This window comes from Oncorhynchus masou, chromosome 25 (genome assembly GCF_036934945.1).
Source record: "Oncorhynchus masou masou isolate Uvic2021 chromosome 25, UVic_Omas_1.1, whole genome shotgun sequence".
Lineage (NCBI taxonomy): Eukaryota > Metazoa > Chordata > Actinopteri > Salmoniformes > Salmonidae > Oncorhynchus > Oncorhynchus masou.
The window spans coordinates 27,776,352-27,800,579 of NC_088236.1; the positions used below are offsets into that span (position 1 = coordinate 27,776,352).

At 42.6% G+C, this 24,228-nt stretch overlaps 2 protein-coding genes across 2 annotated transcripts in view; one reads left to right on the top strand and one right to left on the bottom strand.

Moving 5' to 3' along the window:
• The window catches only part of LOC135514030 (LIM domain kinase 2-like), a 65,225-nt gene extending 50,226 nt beyond the window's left edge, over nucleotides 1-14,999 (top strand). The window contains exons 5-16 of the mRNA XM_064937165.1: nucleotides 525-713; nucleotides 1,129-1,234; nucleotides 7,244-7,458; nucleotides 7,604-7,790; nucleotides 7,913-7,999; nucleotides 8,374-8,505; nucleotides 9,643-9,699; nucleotides 10,294-10,359; nucleotides 11,171-11,345; nucleotides 11,459-11,514; nucleotides 11,724-11,881; nucleotides 12,373-14,999. Coding sequence (XP_064793237.1) covers nucleotides 525-713; nucleotides 1,129-1,234; nucleotides 7,244-7,458; nucleotides 7,604-7,790; nucleotides 7,913-7,999; nucleotides 8,374-8,505; nucleotides 9,643-9,699; nucleotides 10,294-10,359; nucleotides 11,171-11,345; nucleotides 11,459-11,514; nucleotides 11,724-11,881; nucleotides 12,373-12,583 — 1,639 coding nt within the window. The 3' untranslated portion in view covers nucleotides 12,584-14,999. The remainder of the gene's footprint in view (nucleotides 1-524; nucleotides 714-1,128; nucleotides 1,235-7,243; nucleotides 7,459-7,603; nucleotides 7,791-7,912; nucleotides 8,000-8,373; nucleotides 8,506-9,642; nucleotides 9,700-10,293; nucleotides 10,360-11,170; nucleotides 11,346-11,458; nucleotides 11,515-11,723; nucleotides 11,882-12,372) is intronic.
• A 307-nt stretch (nucleotides 15,000-15,306) lies between these two features.
• On the bottom strand, nucleotides 15,307-22,797 carry LOC135514031 (phosphoinositide-3-kinase-interacting protein 1-like). The gene is made up of 6 exons (XM_064937166.1): nucleotides 22,515-22,797; nucleotides 21,963-22,091; nucleotides 21,270-21,386; nucleotides 19,081-19,245; nucleotides 18,719-18,797; nucleotides 15,307-17,099 (listed from the first exon to the last, which is right to left on the bottom strand). The coding sequence occupies exons 1-6, from the start codon at nucleotides 22,579-22,581 to the stop codon at nucleotides 16,886-16,888; spliced, it is 771 nt and encodes a 256-aa protein (XP_064793238.1). The 5' UTR covers nucleotides 22,582-22,797; the 3' UTR covers nucleotides 15,307-16,885.
• Nucleotides 22,798-24,228: the final 1,431 nt, after the last annotated feature.

The window sequence follows — 24,228 nt, forward strand, 5'->3', positions numbered from 1 at the left end:
GCTCCCTCTACGGTCTGACTCTCTGATGAATCTGTTGTCTGGCACACCTGAGCTCCCTCTACGGTCTGACTCTCTGATGAATCTGTTGTCTGTCACACCTGAGCTCCCTCTACGGTCTGACTCTCTGATGAATCTGTCGTCTGTCACACCTGAGCTCCCTCTACGGTCTGACTCTCTGATGAATCTGTTGTCTGTCACACCTGAGCTCCCTCTATGGTCTGACTCTCTGATGAATCTGTTGTCTGTCACACCTGAGCTCCCTCTACGGTCTGACTCTCGCCATACCCCTCCTTCCTGCTCTCTCCTTCTCTACATATTTTTCTACAATAAACTTTATTGTTCCCAAAGGGCAATTGTTTTGAAACAACGTACAGACAAATGACATCGGTGAAGTAGAACACGTTGATGAACACTTTGACCCACTTTCAAATGGTAAACACTTTAATAACATCATTATCCACAACACTGCCCCTTATTCCTTCTTTCTTCTCTCCTCCGCTCTCTTCCTCTTCCTCTCGGTGCAGTGGGAAGTGCTATAAGCAGGTAGTCCTGGCACCCGTGTTGGAGAAGCGTTCCGCCGACTCGTCCCTGGACTCTCTGCCTCACACGGTCACCCTCATCTCCATGCCCTCTGCCACCAACAGCAAGAGGGGCTTCTCTGTCTCTGTCATAGGGGACGCGGCCAGCGGCTTGGCTAGCGTGCAAGTCAAAGAGTGAGTGGATTTAACTGTCACTCACAGCCAGTGAATCTATACACCCCTGACTGTCTAGAACTTGAGTGGGACAGGATGAGTCATGTGTTGTGTAACTGATTATAGGTTTGCTGAATAACAAGGCATTATTCCTTGGTTCCCAGATGTTTGTACATCACCAACAAGATTATGTAACCTGGATGTTAAATCCCGTGTCTCTTTACTTTGGTGGTGTTATTATAGTCTTGATACGGACTCGGCCAAAGGAGTCGCTCATTAGTTGATTGATCTACTTGATGTTGTGGACAGTCAGATACACCCACCTCTGTATTGTCTAGGTGTTCACTGCTGATTAGTCAATAGAACCAGCTCTCTTCTAGTTCATGCTGATACTGGTGCTTCTGACAGACATGTACTTGTGCTGTATTTCTCTCAGAGTCCGAGGGATGCATATCAGCCCGGAAGTTCGGGATGCCATCCACGTTGGTGACAGGATCCTGGAGATCAACGGTCTTACAGTTGGGACACTGGTGGAGGAAGAGGTGAGCTGCATGATCCCGTTTTTCATCATTCACTGACGTTTTACGTGGTTAACTGCATAACATCAGTAGTTTGAATAAAGCAATGAAATGTAGTCTCTATTCAGTAGTAACCCAGTGGTGTTTTATAAAGCGCGACTATTACATAAGTGTTTGCAACCGTTGCTCTACTATGCACCTCATTTTCAAACACTTTTAAAACACGGAAGCCAAACGCAGAAACTATGGATACAACTTCCCACTCGCTCGCATATTATTCATAATTAATTTGTGCGCCACTAGAAATCCCTGCCTTAGCATGTTTCTGTTAGCCGAAACATCCTGACAAAATACAATAGATCACTGGCCTTATGTGTCTGGACCTTGTAGACTAAACTGCAGAGAAATCTCCCCATAATTGGTTACCCAATCAGGCAGGATAAATGCAGTTATTTTTAAATGAATACTGCCATGCGTTCAAAACACCGGGCGTTTGACTGGTTATTCAAATTACATTGAAAACAATAATACTATTCTTTATTACATTCTGATGTTGTAGCCTAGGTCCCTAAAAAACTGAAACATAATGTAGCTTTTCCAGCTGCATTCCCAGGGACTGGGAGGGAGCACACTCAGCACAGCTTCGGGACCAGCTTCAGGATCAACTTATTTTCTTTCGCTGTGTAAATTGACAGGACATACACTGCGATACTAAGCCTAACATTGAGCTCATGAATTATGGTATAATATGCATACGCTTCTACTTATGCTATAGGCTACATTTCTAGCCTCTGTCTTTGTTCTGTTGCACAATTAAGCACCTGGCCTCCGCTGCCACGGCGATTCCTCTTGTGAAGTCCCAGGAAAAAGCAGACTACAAAATGTTGTTGGACACTTATTTAGTCTTTTTTTGCCTACTTATAGCCTATAGGAGGAGAGATGCGCGCTTGCTCTTGCTTGCTGAATGTAAAATAGGCTACAGCATTAGCGGCCAGGGAAAGGAGAATCGCATATTTTCTTATAGTAGGCCTATCTCAACATCGATAGTCCTGACAAAATATACCATATGAGCGGCCTGCTAATGTACCTTTCTTGTCTTTCTAAACTGTGGAGAATAGTCCCAAACTGATCCATATTGTTTCATAATCAGGCCGAGGCTGTAGGTCTATGCAGTTATTTTGGCATGAAACAAAACAGGATGTTTTTAAGCGGTTATTCAAATTTGCCAACATCACTGCAGTTTACAACCTATGGATAATAATTGTATATTCACTTGAGAATGACAATACATTTCTTGTTGCACTGTGTTGTTGTAGCACGGGTACAATAATTGTCTTGTCTTAAAAATGTAGGCCTATGCCTAATCAATAGTGGAACTTTGCGTGCCCTGCCCAGGGACCACAGAGCACAGCCTGGAGGAACGCACTACAGATTTTCTATTTCATCATCTAACTTTTTTTTCTTTTACTTTGACAGGTAATTATTTTGTCTATAGGCCTAATATTTATTAATGAATGGCCTAATATCATGCTAGTATTTAGCTTCTTACCTCAGCTACACATCACTACCTTCTCTCTTCCGGCAGTTCCCGTGCGCAACGGGCTATAGGCTATGTAAGCCTCTCCACAATAGGCCATTCCTCTTCTCGTGAAATCCCAGGAAAGCTATAGGCTACAAAAGCTATAGGACATTTTTTTTTAAATACTTTTAATACAAAGCCCAATAACGGATTCAGGGAAAGAAGCAGGCTTGTTTTTACTAATTGCTGAATGTAAAACAGGTGTACAGCAGATGCATTTCGGGGAAAGTTGAGGAGAAAAAGTGTATTAGTGTGGTCGTTTTGGGCCAGTAATGATAACATTGTTGCACTGATCCATTGTAAATACACTACATGACCAAAAGTTGAACATCTCATTTAGAGGTCGACCGATTAATCGGAATGGCCGATTAATTAGGGCCAATTTCAAGTTTTAAAAACAATCGGAAATCGGTATTTTTGGGCGCCGATTTTTTTTTTTAAATATATTCTTTTATACCTTTGTTTAACTAGGCAAGTCAATTAAGAACACATTCTTATTTTCAATGACGGCCTAGGAACGGTGGGTTAACTGCCTCCTTCAGGGGCAGAACGACAGATTTTCAACTTGTCAGCTCGGGGGATCCAATCTTGCTACCTTACAGTTAACTAGTCCAACGCTCTAACCACCTGCCTCTAATTGCACTCCATGAGGAGCCTGCCTGTTACACGAATGCAGTAGAAGCCAAGGTAAGTTGCTAGCTAGCATTAAACGTATCTTATAAAAAACAATCAATCAATCATAATCACTAGTTATAACTACACATGGTTGATGATATTACTAGTTCATCTAGTGTGTCCTGCGTTGCATATAATTGATGCAATGCTGGGGGATGATTTAACAAAAGCGCATTTGCGAAAAAAGCACAATCGTTGGACGACTGTACCTAACCATAAACACCAATGCCTTTTTTAAAATCAATACACAGAAGTATATATTTTTAAACCTGCATATTTAGCTAAAAGAAATCCAGGTTATCAGGCAATATTAACCAGGTGAAATTGTGTAATTTCTCTTGCGTTCATTGCACGCAGAGTCAGGTTATATGCAACAGTTTGGGCAGCCTGGCTCATTGCGAACTAATTTGCCAGAATTTTACGTAATTATGACATAACATCGAAGGTTGTGCAATGTAACAAGAATATTTAGACTTAGGGATGCCACCCGTTAGATAAAATACCAACCAGTTCCGTATTTCACTGAAATAATAAACGTTTTGTTTTCGAAATGATAGTTTCCGGATTCGACCATATTAATGACCAAAGACTCGTATTTCTGTGTGTTATTATGTTATAATTAAGTCCAAATGATTTGATAGAGCAGTCTGACTGAGCGATGGTAGGCAGCAGCAGGCTCGTAAGCATTCATTCAAACAGCACTTTTGTGCGTTTTGCCAGCAGCTCTTCGCAAGCACAGCGCTGTTTATGACTTCAAGCATATCAGCCTAATGGTTGGTGTAACTGATGTGAAATGGCTAGCTAGTTAGCTGGGTGCGTGCTAATAGCGTTTCAAACGTCACTCGCTCTGAGACTTGGAGTAGTTATTCCCCTTGCTCTGCAAGGGCCGCAGCTTTTGTGGAGCGATGGGTAACGCTGCTTCGAGTGTGGCTGTTGTCGATGTGTTCCTGATTCGAGCCCAGGTAGGGGCGACGAGGGACGGAAGCTATACTGTTACACTGGCAATACTATAGTGCCTATAAGAACATCCAATAGTCAAAGGTATATGAAATACAAATGGTATAGAGAGAAATAGACCTATAAATATCAACTACAACCTAAAACCTCTTACCTTGGAATATTGAAGTCTCATGTTGAAAGGAACCACCAACTTTCATATGTTCTCATGTTCTGAGCAAGGAACTCAAACGTTAGCTTTTTTACATGACACATATTGCACTTTTACTTCTCCAACACTTTGTTTTTGCATTATTTAAACCAAATTGAACATGTTTCATTATTTATTTGAGGCTAAATTGATTTTCATTGATGTATAATATTAAGTTAAAATAAGTGTTCATTCAGTATTGTTGTAATTGTCATTATTACAAATAAATAAATAAAATTGGCCTTTTTTGGTCCGCCAATAATCGGTATCGGCGTTGAAAAATCATAATCGGTCGACCTCTAATCTCATTCCAGAATCATGGGCATTAACATAGAGTTGGTCCCTCTTTTGCTGCTATAACAGCCTCCACTCTTCTGGGATGGCTTTCCTCTAGATGTTGTGGGGACTTGCTTCCATCCAGCCACGAGCATTAGTGAGGTCGGGCACTGATGTTGGGCAATTAGGCCTGGCTCGCAGTCGGCATTCCAATTCATCCCAAAGGTGTTCGATGGGGTTGATGTCAGGGTTCTGTGCAGGCCAGTCATGTTCTTCCACACCGATCTATACAAACCATTTCTGTATGGACCTTGCTTTGTGCATGAGGGCATTGTCATTTTGAAACAGGAAAGGGCCTTCTCCAAACTGTTGCCACAAAGTTGGAAGCACAGAATTGTCTAGAATGTCATTGTATGCTGTGGCGTTGATTTCCCTTCACTGGTACTAAGGGGCCTAGCACGAACCATGAAAAACAGCCCCAGACCATTATTCCTCCACCCCCAAACTTTACAGTTGGCACTATGCATTGAGGCAGGAAGCGTTCTTATGGCATCCGCCAAAGCCAGATTCGTATGTCGGACTGCCAGATGGTGAAGCGTGATTCATCACTCCAGAGAACGCGTTTCCACCGCATCAGAGTCCAATGGCAGCAAGCTTTACATCACTCCAGCCGACTCTTGGCATTGCACATGGTGATCTTAGACTTGTGTGCGGCTGTTCGGCCATGGAAACCCATTTCATGAAGCTCCCGACAAACAGTTCTTGTGCGGACGTTGCTTCCAGAGTCAGTTTTGGACTCAGTAGTGAGTGTTGCAACTGAGGACAGATGCTTCAGCCCTTCGGCGGTCCCGTTCTGTGAGCTTTTGTGGCCTACCACTTTGCAGCTGAGACATTGTTGCTCCTAGACGTTTCCACTTCACAATAACAGGACTTACAAGGCAGACATTTGAGGAACTAACTTGTTGGAAAGGTGGCATTTAATGATGGAGTTATGGTGAAAGTCACTGTTATGGTGAAAGTCACTGATGGTGTTATGGTGAAAGTCTACTGCCAATGTTTGTCTATGGAGATTGCATGGAGGTGTGCTAAATTTTATACACCTGTCAGCAATGGGTGTGGCTGAAATAGCCAAATCCACTAATTTGAAGGGGTGTACACATACTTTCGTGTATATATAGTGTAGTTGCACAGGCATAGCCTAGTTGAGCACAGTGAAAAAGAAGACCCAAAGGAATTGACAACTGTTAGAAAAACCGAAATCACTTGCAAACCACTTGAGCAATGAGTTAATGGACATGCTGTAAAAGATGCTCAGGATAAATGGCGTTTGTTGTCAAATTGCTACATTTAAATACAGGTTATATTATTTTTTGTTAGGCCTACATGTACAGTGAAGTATTATTTGCAGTTGTCACTGACAAAACACACCTTGACAGCACTGAATGGTGTGAACCAGTATCTGTGCATCAGAGACCTCATGAATGGTTTTGTGTTATCCCCTTATTAATAGGCAGTGTGCAGTAGGATGGGTTGATCAGTTGATTAACAGGTGCTGGGCTATAGAATGATAAACTTTCCTGTACAGGCTCACCAACGTTTTATAGTTATGTAGCCTATAGTTTCTCATTATATTTATCGTTATTGGCTTGGTGGATGGCCCTTCACTCTTAAACAATACCACTAATGTAATTATCACAACAGAACTACTAGTAGGTCTAGCTAACATTAGCGAACGTGAATGAAATAGGCTACATATACAATTACACTTGTTTACTTGACTTTTAGACTCTATAAATTGACTCCTTCAAATAATTTACTCTAGCAAGTTTGCCACCGGCCCGCTGTAGTAGGTAAGTAAAGCGGAAGTCAAATCCATCACTTCCATTGTTTGGCTGTGCCCATAGCCACGTTCTAATATGAGGTGGATTGAAGACAGAACATGATCTTTGCATTCTGTCCATTCTACCTTAATTTAAACATTCTTTAGTTGGGGAGGATGGCATCTGGAAGGACTCAACACAATCTCACCACACCACCTTACCAAACCATGTACATTCCAATGGTGCATTCACTGATATAATTTTAGTTCCCACCTTTCCTGTTTGCCACAAGGTGTGTTCGAATTAAAATTATTTGGCTCCATTCAAGTCATGTTGTATAAGTCCATTTGATAGCTCTTCGGGTGGTCAGGAATCAGGAACCTGTTCCCATTGGAACCCTGCCTAGTTCTTCTAATTGCATCCCGTGTTCTATGGGCCTTATACCAATACCTCTGTCATTAGTGTTGCATGCTCATCTTACTATGTCAGAGAGGACTTTGTCCAAGCAGATTATGTATTTTAATTGGTGTTTTCAGGTGGAGGACCTCATCCATCGGACCAGTCAGACACTGCAGCTGCTCATAGAGTATGATCCAGTCAGGCAGCGGTTGGACAGGCTCAGACTGGGGTCCTCGCACAACCGCTTGGGGGTCCCCGCCACCTCCCGCATGCGCCTGTCTTCGCCCTCTAACAGTGTTCTGGAGAGGACAGACGTGGTGGATGACGGCACCCTAAAGAGGAGGTCTCTAAGGTACAGCTGAACCAGCTGACCTTAGGAGAGAGAGTCTAATCATTGTGGGCAGAAATGGAGAGATACAAAGTTATTTATAGTTTGTTCCAGTACATCTTGATCTACGTATGTCTAATTGACATTTGTCCCTCTCTGTAAATGGAAGGCGTAGCAACAGCATCTGTAAGTCCCCTGGGCCAACCTCCCCTAAGGAACACCCTATCCTGACCCGGGACATTGGGCGCTCCGAATCTCTGCGCTCCTCCAGCAGCTGCTCCCATCGCATCTTCCGCCCCTGTGACCTCATCCACGGAGAAGTGCTGGGCAAGGGCTTCTTCGGCCAGGCTATCAAGGTCAGCTTCTCACCCAACAATCAACCTCTTTTTCCACACACATCTCAATCTCTCACATCTACTCCATGCCTTCACATGCCTTCACACAGGCGTCAGTGTTTTGTTTTTCTCCTCATTGACAGGTAACCCACAAAGCCACTGGTGAGGTGATGGTGATGAAGGAGTTGATTCGCTGTGATGAGGAGACGCAGAAGACCTTTCTAAAGGAGGTCAGTAGTCTAGTCCACTCATCATTACGGATTTGCTTCAGTCTTCAGTGGGAAAAATAAGCTTCAGATTTTTTTCAAAGATAAAATGTGGAAATTGATTGCTGTGGTGTTAACGTTCAGATCGAAAGCATGAAGGTGAGTTTTTAAAGATAGAATCTGCAGTAAGGGGAAATGGCGCCACTGGCCGCCCACCACCGTTATTGTTTTTGTTGTCGAGTTGAGGAGAGTCATGGTAAAACAAAGTTCAGTACATATTGTGGTCTTCTATTGCGCGTGCAATGATGTCCGAGGTAGAAAATACTGTGTTGGTTGTTTACAGGACGTGGCTGGTTCACCATTAAGGATTGCAGCTTTAAGTGTATCTCTCTCTCCAGGTCAAAGTGATGAGGAGTCTGGAACATCCCCACGTGTTGAAGTTCATCGGTGTGCTATACAAGGACAAGAGGCTGAATTTAATAACCGAGTTTATTGAGGGAGGCACACTGAAGGATTTCATTGGAGACATGGTGCGTTTCAGCTAATTAATTCACTTAACCCTCTCTCTTCTCTCCCACTGCACCAAAATATAGTTTATAAATAAATAGCTGTTACTGTTTTCCTTAAAGGTATACTTTGAGGGCCTCCCGGGTGGCGCTCCCGGGTTAGGGAGGGCTTGGTCGGTAGGGATGTCCTTGTCACATCGCGCACCAGCGACTCCTGTGGCGGCCCGGGCGCAGTGCGCGCTAACCAAGGTGGCCAGGTGCACGGTGTTTCCTCCGACACATTGGTGCAGCTGGCTTCCGGGTTGGATGCGCTCTTTGTTAAGAAGCAGTGCGACATGGTTGGGTTGTGTATCGGAGGACGCATGACTTTCAACCTTCGTCTCTTCCGAGCCCGCACGGGAGTTGTAGCGATGAGACAAAATAGTAGCTACTAACAATTGGATACCACGAACTTGGGGAGAAAAAGGGGTAAAATTCAACAACAAAAAAAACACATTTTTTTGGCCCTTTATCTACTGACCCGGAGTCATATGAACTTGTGGATACCAGAAGAAGTTAGGGGTAAGCACAATGTCTGGAAGTCAGACTTCCCGGGTGGCGCAGTCAGACTTCCAGACATTGTGCTAATGCTAGTTAGCATTGGCTCAAAAAACTACCTATATACTGGACACAGAGACGAAAAATGGTATCCACAAGTTCATCGGACTCTGGGACAGTAGATACAGGGCCTCATTGCCAATCCCAAAGTATCCCTTTAAGGGCCTGTGCTGTGTGGGACTGGGACTTACTTGACCTGAGGTAAACTCTGCTCAGATAAAGGCTGTTGGCTCAGTAGTGGGCTGGCTGGCATGTCAACCAGCAGAGATGTGGAAGGGGGGTAAATAGAGCAAGTGTTCCCAGGTGAAAATTCAAAGGAGTTTATTACCACCTTTACTTCCCAGATTGGATCATTTACACCGCAGTCCAACAAAACATATGGTCAACAGCAATCAGAGGGAACTGGAGTTTTAATTATTTGATTTGAGATTTTCAGTGGTGGGTTACACTATGATTTTGTGTAACTTTCCTTTGAACTCCCACAATATTCTGTGTAGCCATAAAGGCTACTCAGGGGCCCACCTATCCATTTCTTGTTGTTTATTTTTCCATGGGTTGCTACAGGACCAGTTTCCATGGGAGCAGAGGGTTAGTTTCGCCAAAGGCATTGCTTCTGGAATGGTGAGTTGGCCCCTTCCAGGGATATTTACTGTTGGAGGTTAAATACTGTCCATGTAGATACTGGCTGCTTTTTGTTCAGCTGGAGCAGCTTCCAATATGTATGGTGGTAGTTAAACACAATGCATTTTAAAGGTACGGTACTTGGTTTCAGGTTGACTCTGACTCTATGAACTGAGATCAGATTACTTGAGGCAGGGATTGTTCTTGCCAATGGGTCATACTGGAGTGTGGGGCTTTGCAGTGACCTAGGGGTAGCCATATGTTCCACATACCTTAATGTCTGTCTTAGCCAACAGAGTGGCAGGCCTTCCAATTTCCCTGGAGACCATTTCAATACTGACAGTTCCTTATTCTCTGATTCCCTTTCCTTACAACCCACAGTCCCTCCACAGAAACACAAGTATGTAGGGCAACAAAATAATTTATTTGTTCCCTTAAGACATTGTCAAATGATGATGTTTCTATCAGCCAGGCTTAGTGGGAGACGTTTTAAAGCTACATTGTTTTCTATGCAGCATAAAGCACTATTTCTGTCTTTAATATGCTTCCACTTGTGGATTATTGGTTTGTTTGAATCATTTTTCCTTATTTCAGGCTTACTTGCATTCAATGAGCATCATCCACAGAGATCTTAACTCTCACAACTGCCTGGTGAAACTGGTAGGTGACCTATCCTGAATTGTACATGGCACGCTAACTCAAAGATAGACAGGTAGAGGAGAATATAGAAGAGCAGAGATCCATTTGTTTTCCTGATCCATTTACAGAAACACATGCAGATACCACTTCTGCTTCAATATCTCTTGTTAATCAGTCATTGTTTCTCTCCTATACCAAAATGTGTGTTTGGCTTCTAAACTGTTAAAGAGTGATGTACCGTGGGTAGTGTAGCTTCTTGTTTTAGATTAACCTGGAGGCAGGGTGTTCTAGAACATGTTTTGTTGTTGTGACAGAAGTCTTTGATTGGGACAGAGTAGTCTTGTTGGTACAGGCCAGGTAGAGCTATGTTCTATTCTAGCAGCAGAACACAACTCACAACAACATATTGTGTGAGTAATAAAGTACAGGCTTATATAGGTCTTCACAGAGCTTTGACTGTATGGCAACCCTCCATGAGGTGTAATGAGTCTTGTCTGTTATTTCCACAGACAGATTCATTGATTTACATGTAATGACCTATGTATAACTGTATACCTGTCTCAGTTCAGTGTGTGTGTGTGTGTGTAGGAAGATAACACACATTGTTTACAGTTGATATACCCATCTGGTCATACTTTATTGTGATTAATTTATTGGTCATTGACTTTACACACAAGCAACAACTCTTGGAAACAATCTTATATTTTGTTGTTATTTGACCCATATTGATTGAGGTATGTTAAGTAATATGCTCCTTGACTGAAGAAAACACCTGGCACTGTTACGTTGCCACGTCATATTCTGTTGACCTCTAACCCCTGACCTCCCTCAGGACAACACAGTGGTGGTGGCAGACTTCGGCCTATCCCGTCTCATGGTGGAGGAGGTCAAGCAACCTCCCCCTGAGAAACTGGTCAATAAGAAGAGGGTTTTCAGGCGCATTGACCGTAAGAAGCGCTACACGGTGGTGGGGAACCCCTACTGGATGGCTCCAGAGATGCTGAACGGTGAGCAGAGCAGGAGGACCTAGCTTGGAGCTGTGGATCACGCCTATCATTCACTTTAACACTTCTTCATTCATTGTATGCTGGCCTGTTAATGAACATTTTGTCATCCTCAGGTAAACGCTATGATGAAAAGGTGGACATTTTCTCCTTTGGGATTGTGCTTTGTGAGGTAAGAATACCATTTTAAAGACCTGCTTTTTATATTTACTCACAGAATTAGGCTATGGGCTGTATGTTGAAATGGAGAATACTTGTCGGGTTTGGAAATTGCGCTAATGTTGCTTCTGTATCATGTATTTTGTTTGATTTGTCCACAGTGTTGGTCAGATACTGCAATCTGGAGTGTATATCCATTTTTAACTCTCTCTCTTATTGTAGATTATTGGGCAGGTGAATGCAGACCCAGAGTGCCTTCCCAGGACCTATGACTTTGGCCTGAATGTAGACAAGTTCATGGAGAAGTTTCTCCCTGACAACTGCCCTCCAGCATTCTTCCCATTGGCTGTGGCTTGTTGTGACCTCATCCCTGAAAACAGGTGAGTTGAGACAATTGTTTTATACAGTGGCTGATGGCTTAAGATGCTTAGTAATGTATTTCAGTTGAATGTATTACTTTGATACACAAGTCAGTGTAGTGACAACATAGCTGTAGTAGGCATGTATACAAAACGTTCTGTAATTGAAGGCTCAAAGTAACAGTGAAAACAAAGGTAGAGAGAGCCCAGGGAGGGAGATAACAGAGAGGGGGTGAAGGGTAGCACATAGAACAGAAAGCACAGTGTTTGTAACTGAGCTGAACGGCCACATGTGGGAAAGTTTTCCCCTGCCTCCCTATGAGACGTTATCCAGGCTATTCTCTGCCCTCGAGAGCCACAGAGCAAGTGGAAAAACCGAACACTCTTCAGAACCAGATAGCATCTCCGTCTCAGAAGGCAGATTGCTCCCTCATGTTCTCTCACACCATGACCTTCCTTCCTGGTTGTAACCTCTCACACCCCTGTATCTCCCCCCCCCACTCCCTCCCCAGGCCTGCCTTCCAGAAGCTGGAGGACTGTTTCGAGGCCCTGTTCCTTAACCAGGAGATGGGCATCCGTCTGCCAGCCGAACTGGAAGAGCTGCACCAGAAACTGTGTCGACTCCACCCTCCAAAAGAAAGCTCCTCGCTCCCAGCTCCCCAGAGCACAGTCCCAAAACCAGCCCCTCCAGAGGAGTCCAGCCTGGCTGACAATGGCACCTAGCAGACGCCTGCCCCTCTGGATCCCCAAGCCCTCCCTCCAAGACCACAGCCTGGACTGCACTAACACAGCTGGAGAAGGGGTGGGGAAGACAAACCTAACTCATGCCATCTGGGAACTGGATAACCTGAGCTAGCTGGACCAAGCTCCTCTCTCTGTGTGTTATGTTGATATGGTCTGTAGTGGATGAGTATGAGTGACCATACAGCTCTGAGAGCACCAAGGAACTGCAGTGTGTGTAGACTGGAGACCAGGGAGGATACACATTTTAATGAGAAGACTAGAGGTGTTTTGTATTTATTTTTGACCTGTTACATTTTTTAAATCTTTTTTTTTTTTGCACACACCAGGACATGCAGGGTTTTACACATCTGTTTGCCATGCTATCAGATCCTGTTATGTGGTTGGTTCTCTGCTCTCTCAATATGATTCCTTATTTTATCGAGACAATCTCTCCACAGCATTTAATATCAATCCTCATGTGAAAGCTGTTGTGTTTTTCACTGACTATTTTTATCTCATCGGGTGAGTCTTAAGTTGTAGTGTGGATTGTGGAGAGAAAACTCGCTGGGCAGGCAACAGCAGTGAAAATCGAGATGTGTGACAGACTAGCTGATTGACGGAATTAACCCAGGGCAGAGCATTTGGAGTGAAGTTTGTTTACCAACAGGAGGACAGAGGGGTATCCTACGAAGCAGATTTGAGTAGTTAGCAAGGTTACTTTGGTCAACTCGGAATAACTGGTCATACGAAGGTGATTCACCTTTTATCCAGGTAAATTTCTATGACAATGAATCCTTCAGAATGAACCTTTTCCGGGTCAGGCTAATTCAGTTAACTCTGCTTACCCTGAAATGACTGAGCCTCGAGTTGACGACTGCATCGTCATCCATTTCAATTGGAGGAAGACGACTGATTAAAATATATCACATTACACATTTATTATTGACGGAATGCATTTACATTTTCCAGCACAGGACCACATAATGCAGACTTAATGCAGTTATTTTATCGATAGGAGTGGGGAAAGAAAGACGGTTGTGCATTGATAAGCACACCAAAGTCTGCATTAACGATAAGTAATAAATATACCATAGCCTGCTGAATTTGCAAGATACCTTTTATTTTAGTTTGACTTCAGCACAAATTAAAATGTGGCACTGACATGCCCATGGATCGAAGTTTTAGCATTGTCGCAATGACGAGTTCGGCATTCAACTAGCCATGTGCAACATGCACTCGCAGTCACAAGCCTGCTAGAGTTAGTGGCAGGCGGACAAGCAATATCCACCGTCATAGTACGGATGACGCCTGAGCTGGAATGTGAAGTTAACTGAAACTAGTTAGCTTTAGAAAACGCTAAGTAGATTTAGCTTGCTTTGTAGGGATACCCCTTTGGTGTGAAGAGCACAGCACGGACCAAACAAGCACTCTCTGAGGAGGCCACACTGTCACACCAGTCAGAGAAATATGTGGAGCTGTGTCAAAGGAATGTCATGAGCTCACTGACCAGGAAAATCCTCGTCAAACAGTGATTCAACATGAAATGTGACCTTGATTTTAGAGAACCTCCCAGCTTCACTGATGGCATCAGATTCACTCTACAACTGTTAACAGTAATCATCCTTTAGTCTTATTGTCATGTGGTTTGTGGGGCATCTACTAATGTAAAGTTACTGTAGAGGGTGGACATGGTAGTGTATAGATTTTATTACAATTAACTAAATGTTTTTAATCCACTAAATTAACTCTGAATTTGTTTTGTCCATGTGCACATGGACAGATTTAAAATTGTATTATGATTTGAGAATTTGGAGCTGTTGACAGATTTGGAGTTTGTTATAGGATGAATAGTGTTTTTACATGCAGCACACCTTTAGAACCAGATTGGTACCTGGTGCTTGTTGATAAGGACCACTCAACTCTGATTGGACAGCATGAACCTGGTGTGTACTTAATGGCGCTCTGCTCTCAAAGGCATTGTACAACTTACTAAAAAGGCTCTGTTTACACAGGCAACCCAATTATGATCTTTTTCCCACATTCGTCTTGACCAATCACATCAGGTAGCCTATCGGTTAAGAGCGTTGGACCAGTAAGACATCTGGTTCAAATCCCCGGGCTGACTAGGCAAAATCTGTCTGTGCCCTTGAGCAAGGCATTTAACCCTAATTGCTCTGCTAAATGTATATTTTTCAGATCTGATTGGTCAAAGGACAAATGTGAAATATCTAAATTGGGCTGCTTTTGTAAACACTGACAAAGTGAATTGTAGTTAAATAAAACTGAATTTATATATTTAAGTTGGCTGTAAGAAATGTATATATGCCTAAGGGAATCAAGGGTTTGTAGATTTTGTTTAGACATGAACAATATTTGTAGAATATGGAGATTAAAATAAACATGGTTTTGTATGCTAGCATAATCTAAGGTACTGATTTGTACACATTGTAATCACTTATCACCATGATGTTGAATGAATACAATTCATTTTTTGCTAATATACTAACTTTAAAGATGCACACAAACCCTACTCTCTTTGTAAATGAATGTGTAGATGACCACTAGAGGGTGGAAGTGTATAACTTTGCTCATGGGATGGGTGAATCTTAAACCTGATAGTCTTATTGAATTCCCAGTGAGCATGAGTCACTCACTTTTAGCCGGTTTCAGCTAAATTAAGGAACTCATTTGTATTCATTTAAAAGGTGAGGAATGAGGATGCATTTATACTTTTTCAAAGTACATTTTATTGAAATCTGCCAAACTTACAAATACAAGTACTCATTTCCAATGATTAGCAACAGTGAAGAAACTTTTTTTTAAATCAGCATTGCACCAAAACTAAGGAACCACAATGATTGAAGAGTAATCCAGTGATGCAGAATGACAACCATTTCAAAGATGTCTAAATCACAAAAGACAACCATTTGGAGTGATACAAGATATTGCATTAGCAGAATAGAGCAATCATGTAAAGCAGAATGATATTACATTTAATCCCAATAAGAGATTGTTGGTCAATAACACATTACATTTTCTAACCAACTGTGGCATTACTTTCAGCATCCTGTTTCAAAACATGCAACAGGCTGCTTATTATGCAATTATTCCATCCTGTACATATCAAATACGGTAGGTTACCTCAGTTTGACTCATATCCTGTTTACCCTTTTACTTTGCTCGTCTGCTTGCCCTGACGTTTGGGACGAATTCAATCTAATGCCCCAGGCTTCAACTTTTAAACAGACTTCTGTTCTGCCCAAGCGTCATTCAGACAGCCTCTGTCCGGTTCTAGCCAGACCTCAGAATAAACTGTATTCTGTTTCACAGCTGTGCTGCGGCATTTCCTCCTGAGAACAGACTCTCCGATTTACAAAGACGTCTCCCTTTTCCTGTCAATCTCTAACCTAAGGAACCATACAGGCTGTCCTCATGTAAAGCCATGGACTCCTGGTGTTTCTAGTTACTGCACATTGGTTTCTATCACCCAGCCTTATGAGTTAAACAGAAGGGTCACCAGGGGAAACATGTACAAATACATTCATTATGCTAAGGCAACGTCACAGCTTCAGAGAGCAGTAGATGTTTCCTTTTCTTTTGCAGATCTGACATATATGTTCTCTCATGCTAATTATTACTCCACATCGTTTCCAACGGCCTTTAAGATGTCTAACGCAGATGTTTAACAGGGCTATCCTATTCCTATACTAGATGCCCTCCCCAGACCCGCCCTAGCACAGCCAAAAGGGCCAGGGGAAGTGTAGCATTGTTTTCTCAGGTAAGCCCATAACACCAAACTGCTGAACACCTCAATATAAAAAATAAGAAGTCAAGGCTATGAATTCCCCCTTTCCAAACACTGTCTCCTACTCTTCATCCAAAGCTTATAACGTCACCCTCCATCATTATTGTTGATTGATGCACATCCCATTCACAAGACAATCATACTGCTATAGCAGAGCGTCAGCCCGTGATCATGTTTTCTTGGATATGAAATGCACGGTTTCTTAATGAGCATCCCTGACATGCACTTTTGTACACAACCCTCCCCGATTGGTCTCCACGTGGAGTGAAATTAGTCCTTCAGCTCCACCTGTTGTCATCTTTTCCCCTGTTGGTGACACTTGTGTTAAAACCAGGGCAATAAGGACACAATTTAGTCTTTGGAGCTCAGCCCTGCTCCCCTTCTCCTCATAGGCCTTCAAAAAAAAGGGGGGTTGATTTGGGGGCTGAGGGGAGTATTTGGATCCTTTGAGGTTTGAATGTCCTTGTTCATTCCCAATTCAGTGGGGAGGTGAGTGCTCAGGCTCCTGGGGTACCAGCCTGCTGGCCCATCAGGGGGTCTCCCCCCTCCATGCCCTCCTGGGTGGGGGTCTGCTCCTGGGCCATGATGACGATGGAGTTCTCATCCACCAGCTCACAGGTTGGGTTGGAGAAGGCCGACAGGGGCAGGGTAATCCTCTGCATCTCCCGCTCATACACTCGCTGCTCATGCTGCTTCTTCAGGTCCCGACCCCTGCAACAAACAGCACAAGAGGTTAGGATGGCGGTGGTACTGATCATCGGAGCAGATTATGTAGGCGCATGGGGTTGTTTACAATAACAGTTTACAGAACTAATGTCTTTAACCTGAAGAGAAAAAAACACTGCTATGAATCAGAGTTTCATCATAGCATGCCTCGGCAACTTCCAATGACCTGCATCATCTTTCGAAACACAGAGAGGTCACGTTTTCTATTTATGACCAGAACGAGAGGCCAACGTCCCATATCACTGGGATGAGGCTACGGTATCTGGTCTGGCACAGGGAATGTTTTGATGGGTCCGGGGCTAGGTGGTGGCAGGCATCCTGCAGTATGACATAAGCCAGTCCAGGCAGCTGACTGGGGCAGAGTGTCAAATGGCACCCTATTTCTTAGAGCTCTTCTCAAAAGTAGTGCACTATGGAGGGAATAGGGTGCCATTTGGGGTACATTCTGAGGGTGTGAGATCTGCTGAGCCCCATTCAACACAGGGAACATGCCATACTTTTGGACTGGCGCCTCTTCCTGCTTCTATGCGACACGTTACGCAACTGTGCTCTGCTCCACTACAGCACGGATTCCTATGCATTGGGTTTGCATAGTGTAATTTTAGGAATCAGCAAATCCTCCTAACCCGACTGACTATTCACATTTTTCCTAGTCTTGTGGGGCCATCCTTCCAAATCTCGTTGACTTGATAAGCACAGGCTTCAGAGGCTAAACTTTTTTCTTAAAACTGATATTACTGCGTGAGAAAGAAATCAATTTCCTTGACCGATTTAAATCAAGCTACTTGAAACACACCACCCCCCAGCTTCTTGGAATAGATAACGCTGACAGTCACATAATCAGATTGGACAGCCAAACTTGGAGCTCCAGAACATTTAGTTCTGTGCCAGAGGCCATCTGCAGATGGGGGATTCTGACTGAACTGGGTCCTTCTCTCTGCCTGCTGCACCACTGCAGTAGATTCTCTATCTCCCCCAGGACTCCTGCATGCTCTCCACTATTTCAGAAACATCAAACGCGGGTGCTTAAAATAGCCAGGCTATAGGCGCTCTCTTTTTTTCTCCCTTCCGCTTCATGTTGTTGTTGTTGTGGCTTCTGAACAGGCCTCATCACATTGGAGAGAGACCGCTATCAGGATGGGTAGTGGAGGGAGGCAACAGGATGGGTAGAGGGGGAGGCAGCCTGTGGCCTCTGCTCCACATCCTGGTAACATTCTGTGCCAACTGCCCACACAAGCCCTCCCTCACCCCACTGACATTCTGCATGAGAGGTTCCAAGCTTTTAACTGCTGCCTGTGTCATGGACATAAGTCTAAGCTGTGCAACACTGCATCAGAGTTCACCAATATAGTGGAACATTTTGTTAATGTTATATTTCGGTCTCTCTGCGCTATAGAAATAAGCATCTGTTGCAAATCAATGTAACATTGTGTGTCCCTACTCTCTGAAGCACCATTTGGTGTAGTGGTTCCTGGGTTCCACTTCTTATGTCACTCAGACATACCACATGATGCAACCTAACAAAGTAGTAGACAATAGCTCGGGTTGTAATGCTCTGTGTCTCCAGTCGGAGCACCAAGTGTAGCATAGTGGCTGATACTGACCTCTTGTAGAAGTAGCCGAAGGTGATGCCCACCCCCATGAGGATGATGATAGCCATCATGAGGATGCCAACCACATAGCCTGAGAGAGACAGGACACAGGCTCTATGGTTACCAAACTGAATTCAAAGGTTTATATACAGACTGCATTTGAAAATGTGCATATCAGTGCACCTCACATTTTATCCCTATGATAATATTGTGAGTCCTTTATAACTCATTTATATCCATATTCTATTGTACTAAGCCGAGCTGCATCAAGCTGGACCACTCTTTTTAAGAGTATCCCTTGAGGCTCACGTTATGGCCCTATCACATCCCCCCTATGTTAATCCCTCTGCTTCAGCAGTGAGATCAGGACATACCGAGAGTACCCAGGTCCTTCTTCTTGGGTCCTGTGCGTATCCGCTGGCTGATGCCAATGACTGGCTGGACCGCAGCGCCCCCTCCCTGGGCGGACCCAGACTTGGTCAGCTCAAAGACCTCGCTCTGTGCTGTGGTATGGGGGCCTGTCTCTGTAGGGGCTTCGTCTGTGGACAATATGAGAAAAGCAGATAAGATCAACAGCCAATCCCCATACACCGCTCGACCACCATGTTAGTTTGCTTTCTAGGTTTACTGATGTTTCCTTTGGGTTTGCATACTTGAACACATGATAGTAGTAGTGGATTCAATTTAACTGTATTGTTTAATTTCACTAAAAGTGCTTTTATTGTAGAATAAATGCGTGAATAATTTCCACTTTGTCCCATTTTAAGAAATCAGACAGCATGGTTTCTAAAATCACTGCATTGTTTGACATTAAAAACGTTGCTGCATGGACTCAGTAGGACAAGGAGAGCTACTGGATTGGTCTCATTTGTTCACTTTGGAAGCAGTTCTATAAAGAAATTAAATAGTTAAAAAAGGACAGCCATTTCCCAGCAAAATGGGGCAGAAGTGCACTACACGTCTCGGAGGAAAGGAAGCTGCTAGTGTCAACATCTGCTCTTGAGCTCCACTGAGTCAGGCCCTACCCCTCCAGAAAAAGTTGTTTATCAACTCTGCTGGAGTTGAAGAGCCTGAGGTCATAACCAGCAGTAGCCAATTACCTACTGTCTCCATGGTAAAAGTATAATTTTCCACCAATGGGTTGAGGAATAGGGTGGGGCTTACACCTACCCTGAGGCAGCCATCTGCCTAACAAGTTATGGCTCTACAGGCTCAGTAGGACAGGGCCCTTGTTATTGCTTGACATGCACCGCCTTCCCAGACAATGTGAGAGCAAAGGTCAAACCCCAGGAAACATCCTCAAAGTGGATTAACTGACAAACTGGCCCAGTCTTTTCTTCTCCCACAGCTTCTCACGTGGGATAAGATATTTCTCTAGAGGTGCCTAATTAGCTGTCTTATTTGAACATTGTGCACAAAGAATTAGAATACTTTAATAGGATCTCGACAATTTTGCAGCAGTTCTTGTATAAATTGTTGCATAACTATAAAATAATATACAGTCAAAAAATAGTGGCAAAAGTGCTCTAGCTTCCTTATGAGAATAAATACATTCTAGGTTCCCAAGAAAGAAACTGAGGGGAGCCATGTGTTTTCTTTGTTCTCACGGCCCACTCTGGGGGGGGGGGAGACTCTCACTTCCAGACTCTCACTTTGGATTTAATAATAACATTCACAGGGTTAGAAAGAGCCTCAGAAAAACATTTACATTTAATCTCTTTAGAGACAGACATTCCCCAAATACAGTGACACCCTTTTCCAAGAACTGCATCGAGACTCAATTTAGGGAAGGGCTGAGGCGACAGTCTTTTTGCCCAGCCTTGACCTACATTTCAATGTCTGCACAATATGTATTCACTCCGTCGCAGCTATGTTTAAACAGCATTTTACATACATTTTCCCAATGTAGTCCGTTCACCTGTGCACTGTATGCATTTCAGTAACCACGTTTCCATCCACATGTTTTATGCAAGTCATACCGTACAAAAAATATATCACGACAGCTGTGATGGAAACAGGAAGTTTCGGTACAATTTTATAAATGCCGACAGATCTTACGTTCGACATTGTGCAATATTTGTGTCTAAAATAAATTGTGACTAATGGCAGTGGAAACACCAAAAATTGATATAACAACCATCATATCGAAGTAAACTTGATATGGTGTGTGGTCCTCCCACTATGACTTGGGAAACAATGCAGTTTATTAGGCTACAGATTAAATAAATAATGAACTTCACAGGGTGGTGAAAGTGCACAGTGATCTTGATGCTCCTTTCCAATAAATATTGAGGGTCTTATTCTGGTGACATGACAAAACTATCAGTAGCATTGAAAATGCGATGGAAACGCATTGAACTTTAGATTTTTATTTGGCACATGAAAACTTAAGTGAAAAAGTACATTGTGTGTGCACTGTGTCATCACGAACTGATTTATCTGCAACAAGTCAGTTTGGTGGAAACCTGCCACTGGTGAGAAAAACTGCATATTTTCTTTATGCAGCTTTTAGAATAGTCACATGAAAATATGTTGCCAGTTGGATGGAAACCTAGCTAAATACCTTTGCAGGTGTCAATGGCACATGATTGTCTCTGGGCCTGTGCATCTAGGCCAGTCACGTAGCACCAGGGCTTCTCAGAGGAGTCTGGGTTACGGCAGTAGTTATGGTCCCCAACGCCTACAGAGCATAAAGAAAAGGACACATCAACCAAGTCCTCACAAGGATAGTAAAACAAGGAACATTCTGACAAGTGGGGACATGTTGCTGGTCCCCACAAGGAAAAGACTATTTTAGGCTTAAGTTCAGGATTACAATTAAGGTTAGGACTAGGGGTTAAAGTTAGGTTTAGCATTAGGAAAAACAGGATTTTGAATGGGAGTCAACTGTTTGGTCCCCAAAAGGATAGTAAAAACAAATGTGTGTGTGTGTGTCGATATGCATGTGACATCTTTGATATACTGTACTACTGAAATGCATACTCTGGGTAGGTATTTTGCCAACAAGATTCAGTTATTAGCAAGGTCAGGTTTGAACTATAACCCACACAGAGAGACTGGAGCCTGCAGTTATACACTCTAAATAACATCTATAACCAAACAAACTGTGTACCATTAAAACAAATGTGAGTGACATTTAAATCGTGGCACTTGTAGTGACCACCACAGCAATGGTAGCAGATGATAAACCTGTGTCAAATCAATGAAACATCAATTTGATGGCATATTACATGTTTGATTGTGTAACGTAATTTACCCATTTGTGAATCTGTATATGCCATTACATCATAGTCCCGGGTTGTGTTGGTCCAGTTTAGACAGGTTTGTCCTGCGGAAGAGCTCTGTTGCTCCCCTCTGTACTCCACACCATTGAATCTGATGCAGTCTGGGGACACATTCAGTGATTTATGGAATAATTGTTTTGAAAATTAAGAGGATACATTACCAGCAAATAAAACATACTAAATGTGGAATGTAAAAGTCTGATGTTTCCACAATGCCATACATTCAAAAAGGAATTCCCATTGAAGTGTAGCAATTATGCTTAATAATAAATCAACAAAAATGGTATTATTGAATATTCTTGTTGTAAACAAATACATTTTATAACTTATTTTGCAACTGCTTAGACATTTCTCAGGTCCTATACAATAACGGAACTATAAAATCCACATTTTAAACTGAAAATAGGATGATAACTTTTTCAACAAAGCATTGCACATTAATTAAGTAACAAATGCACACATTCTATCGGATAATGTGGACTAATGTGAACAAAGGCATTGATTTTCAGCCATATGAATGTTACCTTCCACAATGGATGCGCTGCCCACAAAAGCGACGCTCAGCAAAACAAAGTGCAACGACAAAAACATACTGTAGAATTTATAGGATGAATTAAAACGAAAACAATATGCACGAAATTTAAATTGATAGGCAATTTCTCAACCCAAAAAATAACTTTGTGTGGAAGCCTATGCTGAATAATTCAGTCAAACTGCTCCCATCTGCAGATCAGCCCTTTCTTGTCGAAGGGAGTAGAGCTTTCTTCGTAAACAGCCTCTCTCTTGGACAAGGAAATCCCATTTGCAGTATCGTGCGGCTGCGCCAGCATCTTCAAGGTCCTAGAGCCAACCTAGCTCCATGCATAAAAACAGGTGTGTACAGTACTTAAGTGTTTTTTTTTGTTGTTGCTATCTCTACTTTGCTATTTATATTTTTGACAACTTTTACTTTATTACATTCCTAAAGAAAAGTATGTACTTTTTACTCCATACATTTTCCCTGGCACCCAAAAGTACTCCTTATATTTTGAATACTTAGCAAGACAGTAACATGGTCTGATTCACATACTTATCAAGAGAACATCCCTGGTCATCCCAACTGCCTCTGATCTGGCAAATACTTCGTTTGTAAATTCTCTGAGTGTGCCCCTGGCTATCCATTAAATAAAACAATTTTATAAATGGTGCCACCTGCTTTGCTTAATAAGGAATTTGAAATTATTTATACTTTTACTTTTGAAACTTAAGTACATTTTATCAATTACATTTACTTTTGATACTTCAGTATATTTATACTTTCACTTGAGTAATTTTCTATTAAGGTATCTTTTCTTTACTTTTACTCGAGTATGACCATTTTGTACTTTTTCCACCACTGCAGAAAACAAGCTTTATCCATTGGGACCAAGTTTGAGCACTTGTTGCGTGACACTGCGAATAAAATAAATGAAGCAATGTTGTCTCTGTACAACAATGTGAGCCTGCTGCAGGTAATTTAACGGATTACTAATCCCAAAACTCAATTAGTAGTCTACTAAATGGCCTTTGTGTCCATGTTCTAATCCAGGGATTGGCAACTCCAGTCCTTCGAACCTGTGTGGTGTCACACTTTTGCCCCAGTCCCAGCTAACACACCTGACTCCAATAATCAACTAATCATGATCTTCAGTTTAGAATGCAATTACTTTAATCAGCTGTGTTTTCTAGGGATGGGGGACAAGTGTGACACCACTCTGGCCCAGTTCCACTGAGGGTCCTACATTTCTCCTATGGACAGCCCAAAAAAAACTGTACATGCTCAAATAGATCAGGCCTATTTGGCACTGAATGCTACTAATTTTAATTAAGTTATAGTGAGGGTCATACAACGCAGTTTGATTTGAATAACTTATGGTTTCTCCTGATATTTGAGTAGCTTAATAAATGTTTTTATTGGTAAATAATATATCTGGTTCTTTTAGGATCTTCTGATCTGAACCCTGTGTTAAATGAAACAGAGGAAGAACCATGAAGTTGTTACTCTAGACTTGGTCACCAAGGGCCTTGTTATACTGATCAGTTTTTTCCAATCTTTTTTTTATGGTGGTAAGACTTGATCTCCCCCTTTGGCAGCATAGAACTGCCCTGCCAATCAGATTATAGGCTGCAGGATACATGGAAAGAAAAAATAAATGCAGCAAAAGAAAAAAGGAACAATCTCCCTGTACAGTAGCAGTATTGAAACCCGTCTCCCTTGTT